Source organism: Physella acuta, unplaced genomic scaffold (genome assembly GCF_028476545.2).
Source record: "Physella acuta isolate Inbredline_101_S28 unplaced genomic scaffold, ASM2847654v3 ptg000710l, whole genome shotgun sequence".
NCBI lineage: Eukaryota > Metazoa > Mollusca > Gastropoda > Physidae > Physella > Physella acuta.
In genome coordinates this window covers 657,719-672,510 of record NW_026732229.1, presented here as the reverse complement: position 1 = coordinate 672,510, position 14,792 = coordinate 657,719, and the positions used below count along the sequence as shown (strand labels likewise).

Below are 14,792 nucleotides of genomic sequence, written 5' to 3'. Positions count from 1 at the left end.
CCCCTGAAACAAAAGTACGTGTAAAATACGTTACCTCTCCCCGGGGTCAACGTCCCTGAGGGCAATGTAGACCAGGTCACGTGATGAGATGCTGTAGAAAACAAAAGGTAAGTCTGTGATTGTGTGAGGTACACAGAAGGTAAGTCTGTGATTGTGTGAGGTACACAGAAGGTAAATCTGTGATTGTGTGAGGTACACAGAAGGTACGTCTGTGATTGTGTGAGGTACACAGAAGGTAAGTCTGTGATTGTGTGAGGTACACAGAAGGTAAGTCTGTGATTGTGTGAGGTACACAGAAGGTAAATCTGTGATTGTGTGAGGTACACAGAAGGTAAGTCTGTGATTGTGTGAGGTACACAGAAGGTAAGTCTGTGATTGTGTGAGGTACACAGAAGGTACGTCTGTGATTGTGTGAGGTACACAGAAGGTAAATCTGTGATTGTGTGAGGTACACAGAAGGTAAGTCTGTGATTGTGTGAGGTACACAGAAGGTAAGTCTGTGATTGTGTGAGGTACACAGAAGGTACGTCTGTGATTGTGTGAGGTACACAGAAGGTACGTCTGTGATTGTGTGAGGTACACAGAAGGTAAGTCTGTGATTGTGTGAGGTACACAGAAGGTAAGTCTGTGATTGTGTGAGGTACACAGAAGGTAAGTCTGTGATTGTGTGAGGTACACAGAAGGTAAATCTGTGATTGTGTGAGGTACACAGAAGGTAAGTCTGTGATTGTGTGAGGTACACAGAAGGTAAGTCTGTGATTGTGTGAGGTACACAGAAGGTAAGTCTGTGATTGTGTGAGGTACACAGAAGGTACGTCTGTGATTGTGTGAGGTACACAGAAGGTACGTCTGTGATTGTGTGAGGTACACAGAAGGTACGTCTGTGATTGTGTGAGGTACACAGAAGGTACGTCTGTGATTGTGTGAGGTACACAGAAGGTAAGTCTGTGATTGTGTGAGGTACACAGAAGGTAAATCTGTGATTGTGTGAGGTACACAGAAGGTACGTCTGTGATTGTGTGAGGTACACAGAAGGTAAATCTGTGATTGTGTGAGGTACACAGAAGGTAAGTCTGTGATTGTGTGAGGTACACAGAAGGTAAATCTGTGATTGTGTGAGGTACACAGAAGGTACGTCTGTGATTGTGTGAGGTACACAGAAGGTACGTCTGTGATTGTGTGAGGTACACAGAAGGTAAGTCTGTGATTGTGTGAGGTACACAGAAGGTAAGTCTGTGATTGTGTGAGGTACACAGAAGGTAAGTCTGTGATTGTGTGAGGTACACAGAAGGTAAGTCTGTGATTGTGTGAGGTACACAGAAGGTAAGTCTGTGATTGTGTGAGGTACACAGAAGGTACGTCTGTGATTGTGTGAGGTACACAGAAGGTAAATCTGTGATTGTGTGAGGTACACAGAAGGTACGTCTGTGATTGTGTGAGGTACACAGAAGGTAAATCTGTGATTGTGTGAGGTACACAGAAGGTAAGTCTGTGATTGAGTGAGGTACACAGAAGGTAAATCTGTGATTGTGTGAGGTACACAGAAGGTAAATCTGTGATTGTGTGAGGTACACAGAAGGTAAATCTGTGATTGTGTGAGGTACACAGAAGGTAAGTCTGTGATTGTGTGAGGTACACAGAAGGTAAATCTGTGATTGAGTGAGGTACACAGAAGGTAAATCTGTGATTGAGTGAGGTACACAGAAGGTAAATCTGTGATTGTGTGAGGTACACAGAAGGTAAATCTGTGATTGTGTGAGGTACACAGAAGGTAAGTCTGTGATTGTGTGAGGTACACAGAAGGTAAATCTGTGATTGTGTGAGGTACACAGAAGGTAAGTCTGTGATTGAGTGAGGTACACAGAAGGTAAATCTGTGATTGTGTGAGGTACACAGAAGGTACGTCTGTGATTGTGTGAGGTACACAGAAGGTAAATCTGTGATTGTGTGAGGTACACAGAAGGTAAGTCTGTGATTGAGTGAGGTACACAGAAGGTAAATCTGTGATTGTGTGAGGTACACAGAAGGTAAGTCTGTGATTGAGTGAGGTACACAGAAGGTACGTCTGTGATTGTGTGAGGTACACAGAAGGTAAGTCTGTGATTGTGTGAGGTACACAGAAGGTAAGTCTGTGATTGTGTGAGGTACACAGAAGGTAAGTCTGTGATTGTGTGAGGTACACAGAAGGTAAGTCTGTGATTGTGTGAGGTACACAGAAGGTAAGTCTGTGATTGTGTGAGGTACACAGAAGGTACGTCTGTGATTGTGTGAGGTACACAGAAGGTAAGTCTGTGATTGTGTGAGGTACACAGAAGGTAAATCTGTGATTGTGTGAGGTACACAGAAGGTAAGTCTGTGATTGTGTGAGGTACACAGAAGGTAAGTCTGTGATTGTGTGAGGTACACAGAAGGTACGTCTGTGATTGTGTGAGGTACACAGAAGGTACGTCTGTGATTGTGTGAGGTACACAGAAGGTACGTCTGTGATTGTGTGAGGTACACAGAAGGTACGTCTGTGATTGTGTGAGGTACACAGAAGGTAAGTCTGTGATTGTGTGAGGTACACAGAAGGTACGTCTGTGATTGTGTGAGGTACACAGAAGGTAAGTCTGTGATTGTGTGAGGTACACAGAAGGTAAGTCTGTGATTGTGTGAGGTACATAGAAGGTACGTCTGTGATTGTGTGAGGTACACAGAAGGTACGTCTGTGATTGTGTGAGGTACACAGAAGGTACGTCTGTGATTGTGTGAGGTACACAGAAGGTAAGTCTGTGATTGTGTGAGGTACACAGAAGGTAAGTCTGTGATTGTGTGAGGTACACAGAAGGTAAGTCTGTGATTGTGTGAGGTACACAGAAGGTAAGTCTGTGATTGTGTGAGGTACACAGAAGGTACGTCTGTGATTGTGTGAGGTACACAGAAGGTACGTCTGTGATTGTGTGAGGTACACAGAAGGTAAATCTGTGATTGTGTGAGGTACACACAGGGTGATTGTGAGAGGCACTAAATGGGGTTTTACGTGTGCCACAAACCCTTTCTCAAAATGAATAGAAGCGCTAATCACGACACTCTAGCCATTATGGTTGTTAAATGCTTTGGTCTAGAAGAGCTTTGATTTGTTTTAAGATTAGGGCCACATTCATCAAGTGGTGACGACAAATTAACCAACTTATGAGTAAGGCTAATTGATGAGTACTCACGGCTCAAAAGGCGCACGTGCAAACATTAATATTTTCAGAGACACCCAACAGAGTTGCCCACAAGACACACCATGGACGACACACGCACGTACTACGACAAAAGACAAGCACGCAGACACACAGAATCTACATTAGGACACTCTAGGACACTAAAACACATTTACAAAGAAACAGTAAAGCATTTGCAAAGACATCTACAAGGACACAATTTACACAATCACAAAAAACACATTTACAATGAAACAAACAAATACAACACATTTAAAAAAAAAAACCTACTAAAAACAAAAAAAAAACCCAAAAAAAAACCCCACAATGACAATGACATAGGCACTAAAGACAAACATAACGCTCCTATAACCACGCATACACAAAAGAAACTCATAAGCAACTAACCAAGGCTTAACCCAGTCAAACGCCTCAATCTTCGGGACGTGTCTCTCCAGCTCCTTCACCAGAAACGACAGCGGCATGCCGTGGATGTTCCCGCTGGATGACGTCAGAGGCGTGTTGATGTCGGCGTGGGCGTCCACCCACACGACCACCAGGTTCTTCTCGACCTGGGCGTGGCCGTGAATTGACCCTATGGCCATGCTGTGGTCCCCGCCCAACAGGAGAACTTGTTGGTTGGAGCCCAGAATCTGGGCTACCCTTTTGGACAGCTGTCGTCGTACAAAGAATTAGAAATACACAAATTTAAAGATTTAATAAACAATAATACATATTTAATTAATAAACAATTATTATTTCAAAAGTAATTACAGATACTTCATAAAAAATATAAGTATGACTATTAAATAAACAGTAACATATATTTAATAAAGAATTAAAATTATTTATCAAGCAATTACAGAAATTCAATACAAAAAATTAGATCTATAAGCAGAGGCGTAGCGAGGGGGGGGGGGTGCGGACCGCACCGGGTGACACCATTTAGGGGGTGACACCAAGGCAAAAAATAGCAAAACATATAGAGAAAAATTTGAGGGGGGGTGCAAATTGAAAGCTTGAGGGGGGGGGGGGGGGGGTGCAAATCGAAAACTTGAGGGGGAGTGCAAATCGAAAATTTATCCCCGGGAAGGGTCGCTACGCCTTTGGGGGGGGGGGGGTGACACCATTAAGTGCCGCACCGGGTGACACCCGACCTCGCTACGCCACTGGCTGTAGCTATACACAATTTTTAATAATTAGTTAATAATTAGAATTAGGCCTAATTATTAAACAATTACAATTTTTTATAACTATTTAATAAACAATAAAAAAATTTTTTTAAAAGTACAGATACTTGATAAAAAAATAAAAAATAAATGGCATAAGTATGACTTTTTAATATAGAATAACAGATATTGATAAAATAATTATAATTATTTAATTTAAAAAAATCACAAAAATTTAATAAAGAATTATAATTATTATTTAATTTTTAAAAATCACAGAAATTTAATAAACCATTATAAGTATTAAATAAACAGTTACAAATATTTAATAAACAATAATAAGTATTTAATAAACAATTATAAGTATTGAATAAGTACATACAAACATTAAATAAATATGATTAGCAACACTTAAAAACTTTTTTTTCTAGAATGCGTGATTTGTTACATTATCAAAAATCATTTTGTCTTTTAAACAATGTTTAGAAGAGAAATTATTCGTCATTCATAAATAAAGCATACCTTCCTGTTATTCTCTCCAACAGATTTGGAGTTTTTCACATTTAGAACTGGTTCATCTAGTTCAATGTCTTTAATGGCAACATCGCCATGATCGATAACTCTCCGACCTAAGAACAACAAGAGTTGTAGGCCTACATTTAATGGGCAAGTGTAAAACATTTTTAGTGACATGATTTATAAATTTAAATACGAAAAAAAAACTTTTAAATTTTTAATGAAAAAGATGGCGGACGTTTGAAGACGAATAAAAAAAATTCAGTAACAAGGAATAAGCCTAACAAACAGGTGGATTTACCTAGAGCTTCGAGGTCACTTATGAGCCCAGCTTCTCTCAGAGCACTCGGGCCCTGCTCCGCTCCTGCTCGGGGCTGAAAACATTCAAAAGTTTGACGTTTGAACGAAACAAAATCTCCACTCTGCTAACTAAATCCAACTAACCATTAGTCAATACTTATAAAAGACAATACAGTTTTGTCACGGTCCCCTTCATTACGCATATTTCTACAAGTACCCTTGTCTATTTGTTAACTTAAATCTTATATCAGAAAACACACACACACACACACATATATATATATATATATATATATATATATATATATATATATATATATATATATATATATATATATATATATATATATATATATATACATATATATATATACTATTATGTATATATATATATATGTATATATATATATGTGTGTGTGTGTGTGTGTGTGTTAAGTGTTCAATTATATCGTACCTGTCCTTTCGAGAATGGGAAGCCTAGGACGCCGATTGTTTTCAGTCTGTCTCTCGTCTCTTCTACTCTGGACATCGTGATGGTGATTGTATGATTGTTCAATCAACGATGTGGTGTACATAGAGTCTAGAGGCCTCACCAATCTACAGACTGTAAACAAGTTATACAATCATTTTCCCAATGTAAAACAGCCATGTCTGATTGAGTGGCTAGATCAATATGTCTGTGTTGATTCTCATGTAAAAAAAATGAAGTTTATCTTTATCGGACCTGACGGCTTTTTTGGGCAGATGAAGTAGAGTTAATATGTTTCCATTACATTTGCAGTGGAAGGGATAGTAAAAGAGCGGAGTGTAGGACTGGAGTGTTGGAGTGAAAAAGTGGAGAGGAGTGGAAGATAGGAAGAGTGGAGTGGAAGAGTGGAGTGGAGTGAAATAATGGAGTGAAAGAGTGGAGTGGAAATGTGGAGTGAAAGAGTGGAGTGGAAGAGTGGAGTGGAAGAGTGGCGTGGATGAGTGGAGTGGAGTGGAAGAGTGGAGTGGAAGAGTGGAGTGGAAGAGTGGAGTGAAAGAGTGGAGTAGAAGAGTGGAGTGAAAGAGTGGAGTGGAGTGAAAGAGTGGAGTGGAAGAGTGGAGTGGAAGAGTGGAGTGGAAGAGTGGAGTGAAAGAGTGGAGTGGAAGAGTGGAGTGGAAGAGTGGAGTGGAGTGAAAGAGTGGAGTGGAAGAGTGGAGTGGAGTGGAAGAGTGGAGTGGAGTGGAAGAGTGGAGTGGAAGAGTGGAGTGGAGTGGAAGAGTGGAGTGGAAGAGTGAAGTGGAAGAGTGGAGTGGAAAAGTGGAAGAGTGGAGTGGAAGAGTGAAGTGGAAGAGCGTGGTGGAGTTGAAGAGTGGAGTTGTGTGGAAGAGTTGTGTGGAAGAGTGGAGTGGAGGAGTGGAAGAGTGGAGTGTTAGAGTGGAGTGGAAGAGTGGAGTGGTAGAGTGGAGTGGAAGAGTGGAGTGAAAGAGCGGAGTGGAAGAGTGGAGTGGTAGAGTGGCGTGGAAGTGTGGCGTGAAAGAGTGGAGTGGAAGAGAGTGGTGGAGTGGAGTGGAAGAGTGGAGTGGTAGAGTGGAGTGGAAGAGTGGAGTGAAAGAGCGGAGTGGAAGAGTGGAGTGGTAGAGTGGAGTGGAAGAGTGGAGTGGTAGAGTGGAGTGGAAGAGTGGAGTGAAAGAGTGGAGTGGAAGAGTGGAGTGAAAGAGTGGAGTGGTAGAGTGGAGTGTTAGAGCTTCCCCCCTAACCCCTACAACACCTACTAGCCCATATACATAAACCAAGCCTCCCCCCAACCCTTCTCTGCTAGAGAATAAAACCATTCTCAGAAATCTACTCCTGCACCATACCGCAATTATTACGTAACCTACTTAAATACGTCCCGCTTGACAGATCTACACACCCCACCCCACCACACCCCCCCCCCCCCCACACACACACACCCCAAAAAATTAAGCGGTAGTTCCAGCTCAAAAGAAACCAGTTAGGTACATTTCTATCAATCACCGAGATCACCACCCAGTTTAACAAGACACTGATTGGCTGACCTCCCCATTGATTATGACATTACGCCCGCCCCTCCAATTTTCTGACCCCACACTCCATAAATAATTAGAAATTAATGACAAAAAAAACAACCAATCAAATCAGTTGGCTCTAACCCAAACGGTTTTGTTAAGTTAGTAAGGCGAAAGCTTGTCACAAGTTCTTGCTATAACAAGTACTGTATGTTAAATATGCACGGAGCTGACTTGTTACTAAATACTTGCACTAACAAGTTCTGTATTTTAAATATGTACGGAGCTGACTTGTTACTATATAATTGCACTAACAAGTTTGCGAGTACGGAGCTGACTTGTTACAAGTTCCTGGAATAAAAAGTTCTGTACGTTAAATGTGTACGGCTATAACTTGTCACAAATACTTGACAGCGGCGGTAACAAGTTCTGTATGTGACGGTCATACACGCTCAAGGTCATCAATATATGACGTCATCAAATTTTGTCCCTGAGACGGTTCAAAAAGGTGGCCTTTAACCCCACGAAAACTTAAAAAAATCTGATACAATTTATTTTCATTACGTGTATTTACAAATCACCTAAAATGTAAGGTATCCTACTTCTTGAAACCCTTCCCCACAAGTAAGATCTCGTCTTAAGGTAAATGACGTCATGTTTTTATCCCTCCACCCCCACCATTCCCTCTTAAGATTAAATTCCTAAATTCAATCCACTCGAATGTATATTTATAGATACATACAGCAACAACTCATCTGGCCAAATCCCAAATACCTGTTTATATGTAACTAGAGGTGGGGTAAGAATAGAGGGGTGGGTTTCATGTCCATGTTAGAAAGCCGACACGCTCTGATGAACTATGACATACTCATTTGCATATTTAAATGTTATTGACAATGTTATTTGAAACTGTTATGCCTAAAGTGTATTATCTGTGATTTGAATCAGATTTAAAATGTATTGAAAATAAACAGAAATAAAACATTTTGAAAAATGTTACTTGTCGGGTTTCCGCCTTCGTTAGAATGCACCGTATGTTTTTGAGTTTATGAAGGTAGGCTTATGTACTTATGTATTGCAAATATTTGTTTTAGTTTGAAATGTAAATATCATCTTTTTATGATAATGAAAGATATATTCTTGAAAACTGGGCGGCAGTAGGGCTGTGTGTTTATACCTAATACAGGTTCAGGCGTCATTTTACGTAGTAGAGGATTCAGTGGTAGTTGTACTTTATTATGGAGTCAGTACTTTGTTATTAAATCAATTTACTCTACATCGACTCTAAAATCATTTTCTAAATGAAATTTTAAATAAGAAGGCAATAAAAAAATATTCCATTATATATATTAAAAAATTCACACATTATTTATTCTTAAGTCGTCTTACAAGAAATAAAAGAAAAAACATTTTCGAAATAAAAAATCACCGTAAGATGAAATATGGTGACGTTCCCATCCCAAATAACTTAAACAAACAGCATTAAAGGAAAAATGTGTTAACTTTTTAAATATTGCAACAAACTATAGATTTAAATAATTCTTGAATGTTTTTGTCACCAGATTTATTGACATTCAAGGTGTCGTTTTAAAAAAAAATATATATTTTAAAATCGCATTAACTGTGAATTTGTAAACAATTTTAGCAATATTAAATATCATAGATTTAATTTACCGGGTCATGTTCTTAAAATTATTTTATAACACATTTCTTTACTCGAATTCAGAAAAAAACCGAGTATTGACTAAAATTGTCTATCCGACAAAACTTACACGCAAACAAAAATCCGAGTAAAAAGAAATCAAATTTTTAACAGCGCTGATACTTCTAAAAAAGTAGATTTATATTTTTGCAATTAGTTTCAAGTTTATATTTTAAAAGTATTGCACCACTGCAGTTTCAATATTAGTGAAATTAATTTAAGAATGTTTAATATTAGTGTTAAAGTTATGAAAACGCAGGTATAATTTTTTTAATGCTCTTTAGGATCTACAAACTGTGATTTTAAAGTGCTATGAGTGTGTAATTGTGCTAAAATTGTGGTTTTAAAGTGCTATGCATGTGGAATTAAGTGCTAAAAATGTGGTTTTAAAGTGTTATGAATGTGGTTTTAAGTGCTAAAATTGTGCTTTTAAATTTCACACAAGAAAAATGTAGGTTTTAATTTGTTAAAGTTCCTTGTTAAGCGTCAAAAATGTGATTTTCAAAACTTACAAATTTCAGCTCGATGCCTAGTCAGACGTCTGTTCGCGAAGTTCTAGAAATTTCCTGCTGGAGGTCTTTAAATAGCCTTGTCGCTCTTCCTAGGAAATTCAAACTTTATGACGTAATCTACATGATAGGATTATATCTTATATTGTCAATATACGAAGGTTCGAGACCAAAAACACGACCTGCATACATTTGACAGTAATTTTTGAACAAACGCCAAAATGGTTTGACATATCCCGGGTTTAACAAGGAGCTTAATAATCCCACGCAGTAACATTTTCACAAACTTAAACTGAGGACAAGATAGAAATAGATTCAGGACTAAAAAAGTTCGACAAGCTCTAAATTTCTGTTCAACATTCTGATTTCAAATCTAAAGAAATAGTGTCTTTTAGGGATTAGGTTTTCTTGAGAGCTTACTGCATACAAGGATTACACTCAAATGCTAACATACAAAACAACATAGTTCAAAGATCAAAGCAAAATTTGTGCACCAACATTAACTTATTTACTCTAGTGACTGATCTTGTGAGTACATTCGCTCAGCTATAATGAGTACCTGGCATAACTTAGGAGGGTGGTGCAGAACATCTATATGCGCACTATTATGTATGCGTTTTCTGTACGCGCATTATTCATTGTAAAACAAATTCGGTTAGGTTTTTTTTTTCAGTCACGTTTTACTTTCTGATTGTCATTTAAAACAATACTAAATGTTTTACATACCCGGCTAATCTGTATATTATAATTTACAACTTCGATCATGTATCCAGTTAATAAACATTCCTTTCAAGTTTTAAAAAAAAATGTTGCAGTCCTTTAAAGGCTACTTTTAATTAATTATCAACATGATGAAATAGGATTACTAATTTTTTTTTACACCAAATACAGACTAGCATCGCCAGTCGGCAATAATATTGTGTCAGTTATAATTAAATCCATGAATATATTAATCCATTTATTGCTCTAATTTTAATTCATATCCTGTGTTTAGTGTAGAGCTAGAACATGGACAATTGAGCAATGGATAACTGGACGATAGATAACTGAGTAATGGATAACTGGGTAATGGACAACTGAGTATTGGATAACTGGGTAATGGATAACTGGACGATAAATAACTGGGTAATGGATAACTAGGTAATGGACAACTGAGTATTGGATAACTGGGTAATGGATAACTGGACGATAAATAACTGAGTAATGGATAACTGGGTAATGGACAACTGAGTATTGGATAACTGGGTAATGGATAACTGGACGATAAATAACTGGGTAATGGATAACTGGGTAATGGACAACTGATTATTGGATAACTGAGTAATGGATAACTGAGTAATGGATAACTGGGTATTGGATAATTGGGTAATGGATAACTGGGTAATGGATAACTGGACGATAGATAACTGGGTAATGGATAACTGGGTAATGGATAACTGGGTAATGGATAACTGGGTAATGGATAACTGGGTAATGGATAACTGGGTAATGGATAACTGGGTAATGGATAACGTGGTAATGGATAACTGGGTAATGGATAACTGGGTAATGGATAACTGGGTAATTGATAACTGGGTAATGGATAACTGGGTAATGGATAACTGGGTAATGGATAACTGGGTAATAGATAACTGGGTAATGGATAACTGGGTAATGGATAACTGGGTAATGGATAACTGGACGATAGGTAGTTGGGTAATGGATAACTGAGCAATGGATAACTTGACGAAAGATAATTGGGTAATGGATAACTGGGTACTGGATAACTGTTTCAACTGCCTTTGTATGGCTTAAAGTTTAATTAAAGAAATATATAGTAAATATTTTTCTAACAATGATGGGGTTAAATCAATGCTAGTAAAAAAAAATCGATATTCACAGTTGACAGATATTGCGTCAAGCCCTATTGACATTTTAGTACGATTTGTTTACGTTATTGATTTTAAACTTACCCCCCCCCCCCCACCTCCCCTCCGAATATCCACTTTAGGTAGACTTAGTACGTTATAAAGGCGTATTCATTTTTTTGGACTATTGGAGATTAGATAAGTTTTTTTTTAGGAAACCAGGAAGGTTTGAGATTATGTAAGTCTTGTAGTCACATGACTTTTTTTTGGCAGGGAACCTTGACATTACAAAATTAGTTCTTCAATTCATTCGTCTGTGGCATGAGTTAGCTGTAGTAGGGGGTTTTGTAGGTTCCACAGGTTTATGTAGGTTCCACAGGTTTATGTAGGTTGCACAGGTTTATGTAGGTTGCACAGGTTTATGTAGGTTCCACAGGTTTATGTAGGTTGCACAGGTTTATGTAGGTTCCACAGGTTTATAGTAGGTTCCACAGGTTTATGTAGGTTTCACAGGTTTATGTAGGTTCCACAGGTTTATATAGGTTCCACAGAAGTTAATGTAGGTTCCACAGGTTTATGTAGGTTGCACAGGTTTATGTAGGTTCCGCAGGTTTATGTAGGTTCCACAGGTTTATGTAGGTTGCACAGGTTTATGTAGGTTGCACAGGTTTATGTAGGTTCCACAGAAGTTAATGTAGGTTCCACAGGTTTATGTAGGTTGCACAGGTTTATGTAGGTTCCGCAGGTTTATGTAGGTTCCACAGGTTTATGTAGGTTGCACAGGTTTATGTAGGTTGCACAGGTTTATGTAGGTTCCACAGGTTTATGTAGGTTGCACAGGTTTATGTAGGTTCCGCAGGTTTATGTAGGTTGCACAGGTTAATGTAGGTTCCACAGGTTTATGTAGGTTGCACAGGTTTATGTAGGTTCCACAGGTTTATGTAGGTTGCACAGGTTTATGTAGGTTGCACAGGTTTATGTAGGTTCCACAGGTTTATGTAGGTTGCACAGGTTTATGTAGGTTCCACAGGTTTATATAGGTTCCACAGAAGTTAATGTAGGTTCCACAGAAGTTTATGTAGGTTCCACAGGTTTATGTAGGTTCCACAGGTTTATGTAGGTTCCACAGGTTTATGTAGGTTCCACAGGTTTATGTAGGTTCCACAGGTTTATGTAGGTTCCACGGAAGTTAATGTAGGTTCCACAGGTTTATGTAGGTTCCACAGGTTTATGTAGGTTCCACGGAAGTTAATGTAGGTTCCACAGGTTTATGTAGGTTCCACGGAAGTTAATGTAGGTTCCACAGGTTTATGTAGGTTCCACGGAAGTTAATGTAGGTTCCACAGGTTTATGTAGGTTCCACAGGTTTATGTAGGTTCCACAGGTTTATGTAGGTTCCACAGGTTAATGTAGGTTCCACAGGTTAATGTAGGTTCCACAGGTTTATGTAGGTTCCACAGGTTTATGTAGGTTCCACGGAAGTTAATGTAGGTTCCACGGAAGTTAATGTAGGTTCCACAGGTTTATGTAGGTTCCACGGATTCAGAGTTTCTTCCAGGCATCTCTTCGAAAATGTCTACCCCCCCCCCCCGAACGAAATGAAATTTATATTAAAGACTAACCCCTCCCGAAAATTTCAAGTGCCCCCCCCCCCCCCCCGTAGAAAAAAGTCTGGAAGAAACACTGCACGGGTTTATATAGGTTCCACAGGTTTACGTAGGTTTGATTAAACCTCGGGGTTTGATTAAAAAACTCCATTCTATTATTTACATACATGTCAATTGTTTTGCTGAATCACTTAAGTTTATTTTTTAAAGACTGGCCACCCAAAATCAAGTTTCGCGCATGCGTACAAGAAACCCTCATTTCTGAAGACTCCGAATGCAAAATGTAGACTTTCATCCTTTCTTAGAATTCGTCATAACGTCACCAACTTCCATACACTCCCATACACTTCCATACACTCCCATGCACTCCTGTAAAGGTGACAATAAACCCAACCCAATTTAGTTTCCAAGCCCAGACCAAGACAAAGGCTAGGTCTAACCATAAATCATTAAGCGCATAATCAGTGGGTCACTTTAGTATCTATTGGATACCTTTACTAATGTTAAGGAAGACACCCACGCTTTTCTTTATAGTTATTTAAATAGTAGTCTATAATTTATTTTCTACTTTTTAGTGCATCATTACATAAAAGCTTGTTATGAAAACGTTTTTTATGAATTTTTTTTCAGTACTTTACATGTTTTATTTACAACAGAGTTACATGACTAAAAACCATTGCGCGCCTACTGAACATCATGTTCAGTAGGCGCGCAATGGTTTTTGAACGCAGCCATTACGTGATGGCGCAGCTATTGAAGGTGATGACGCGTGTGGTGTGGTTGGCTAGACATGTCTACTAATTCGGTCCAAATTTTAATTAATTCATAAAAAATTAATTAGGCATCCAATTAAGTCAAATTTAGTTTCAGATGGCATTGTCTTCATGTCTTGACCCACGTGCCAAGTGTGAATCGTATCGGTCAAGTAGAAGTTTCCGAATTTTCACTCCTGCGTTTCTATCTAGACAGACAGACTGTCGACAGAGGAAGCGAGTTAAATAAAAGCTTGTAAAAAAAATTCATAAAAAACGTTTTAATAACAAGCTTTTATGTAACGATGCACTAAAAAGTAGAAAATAAATTAAAGACTACTATTTAAATAACTATAAAGAAAAGCGTGGGTCACTTTAGTATCTATTGGATACCTTTACTAATGTTAAGGAAGACACCCACGCTTTTCTTTATAGTTATTTAAATAGTAGTCTTTAATTTATTTTCTACTTTTTAGTGCATCGTTACATAAAAGCTTGTTATTAAAACGTTTTTTATGAATTTTTTTTTCAGTACTTTACATGTTTTATTTACAATAGAGTTACATGACTAAAAACCATTGCGCGCCTACTGAACATCACGTTCAGTAGGCGCGCAATGGTTTTTGAACGCAGCCATTGAAGCTATTGAAGGTGATGACGCGTGTGGTGTGGTTGGCTAGACATGCCTACTAATTCGGTCCAAATTTTAATTAATTCATAAAAAATTAATTAGGCATCCAATTAAGTCAAATTTAGTTTCAGATTGCATTGTCTTCATGTCTTGACCCACGTGCTAACTTTGAATCGTATCGGTCAAGTAGAACTGTCCGAATTTTCACTCCTGCGTTTCCGTCTTGACTGACGACTGACGACTGACGACTGACGACAGAGGAAGTGAGTTAAATAAAAGCTTGTAAAAAATTCATAAAAAACGTTTTAATAACAAGCTTTTATGTAATGATGCACTAAAAAGTAGAAAATAAATTATAGACTACTATTTAAATAACTATAAAGAAAAGCGTGGGTCACTTTAGTATCTATTGGATACCTTTACTAATGTTATGGAAGACACCCACGCTTTTCTTTATAGTTATTTAAATAGTAGTCTATAATTTATTTTCTACTTTTTAGTGCATCATTACATAAAAGCTTGTTATTAAAACGTTTTTTATGAATTTTTTTTTTCAGTACTTTACATGTTTTATCT

General features: G+C 38.1%; 1 protein-coding gene across 2 annotated transcripts in view; it reads right to left on the bottom strand.

Annotated features, from left to right (window-relative positions):
- LOC131949706 (arginase-1) overlaps positions 1-14,792 on the bottom strand; it is a 30,296-nt gene that overhangs the window by 5,344 nt on the left and 10,160 nt on the right. Inside the window, exons 3-8 of one of the 2 annotated variants that reach the window (XM_059311570.1) lie at positions 9,383-9,471; positions 5,628-5,777; positions 5,175-5,247; positions 4,880-4,986; positions 3,597-3,862; positions 35-91 (exon numbers count right to left, since the gene is read on the bottom strand). In XM_059311570.1, coding sequence (XP_059167553.1) covers positions 35-91; positions 3,597-3,862; positions 4,880-4,986; positions 5,175-5,247; positions 5,628-5,702 — 578 coding nt within the window. In that variant the 5' untranslated portion in view covers positions 5,703-5,777; positions 9,383-9,471. Of the gene's footprint in view, positions 1-34; positions 92-3,596; positions 3,863-4,879; positions 4,987-5,174; positions 5,248-5,627; positions 5,778-9,382; positions 9,588-14,792 lie in introns of those variants that run through there. The other variant, XM_059311569.1, reaches the window with a different exon arrangement.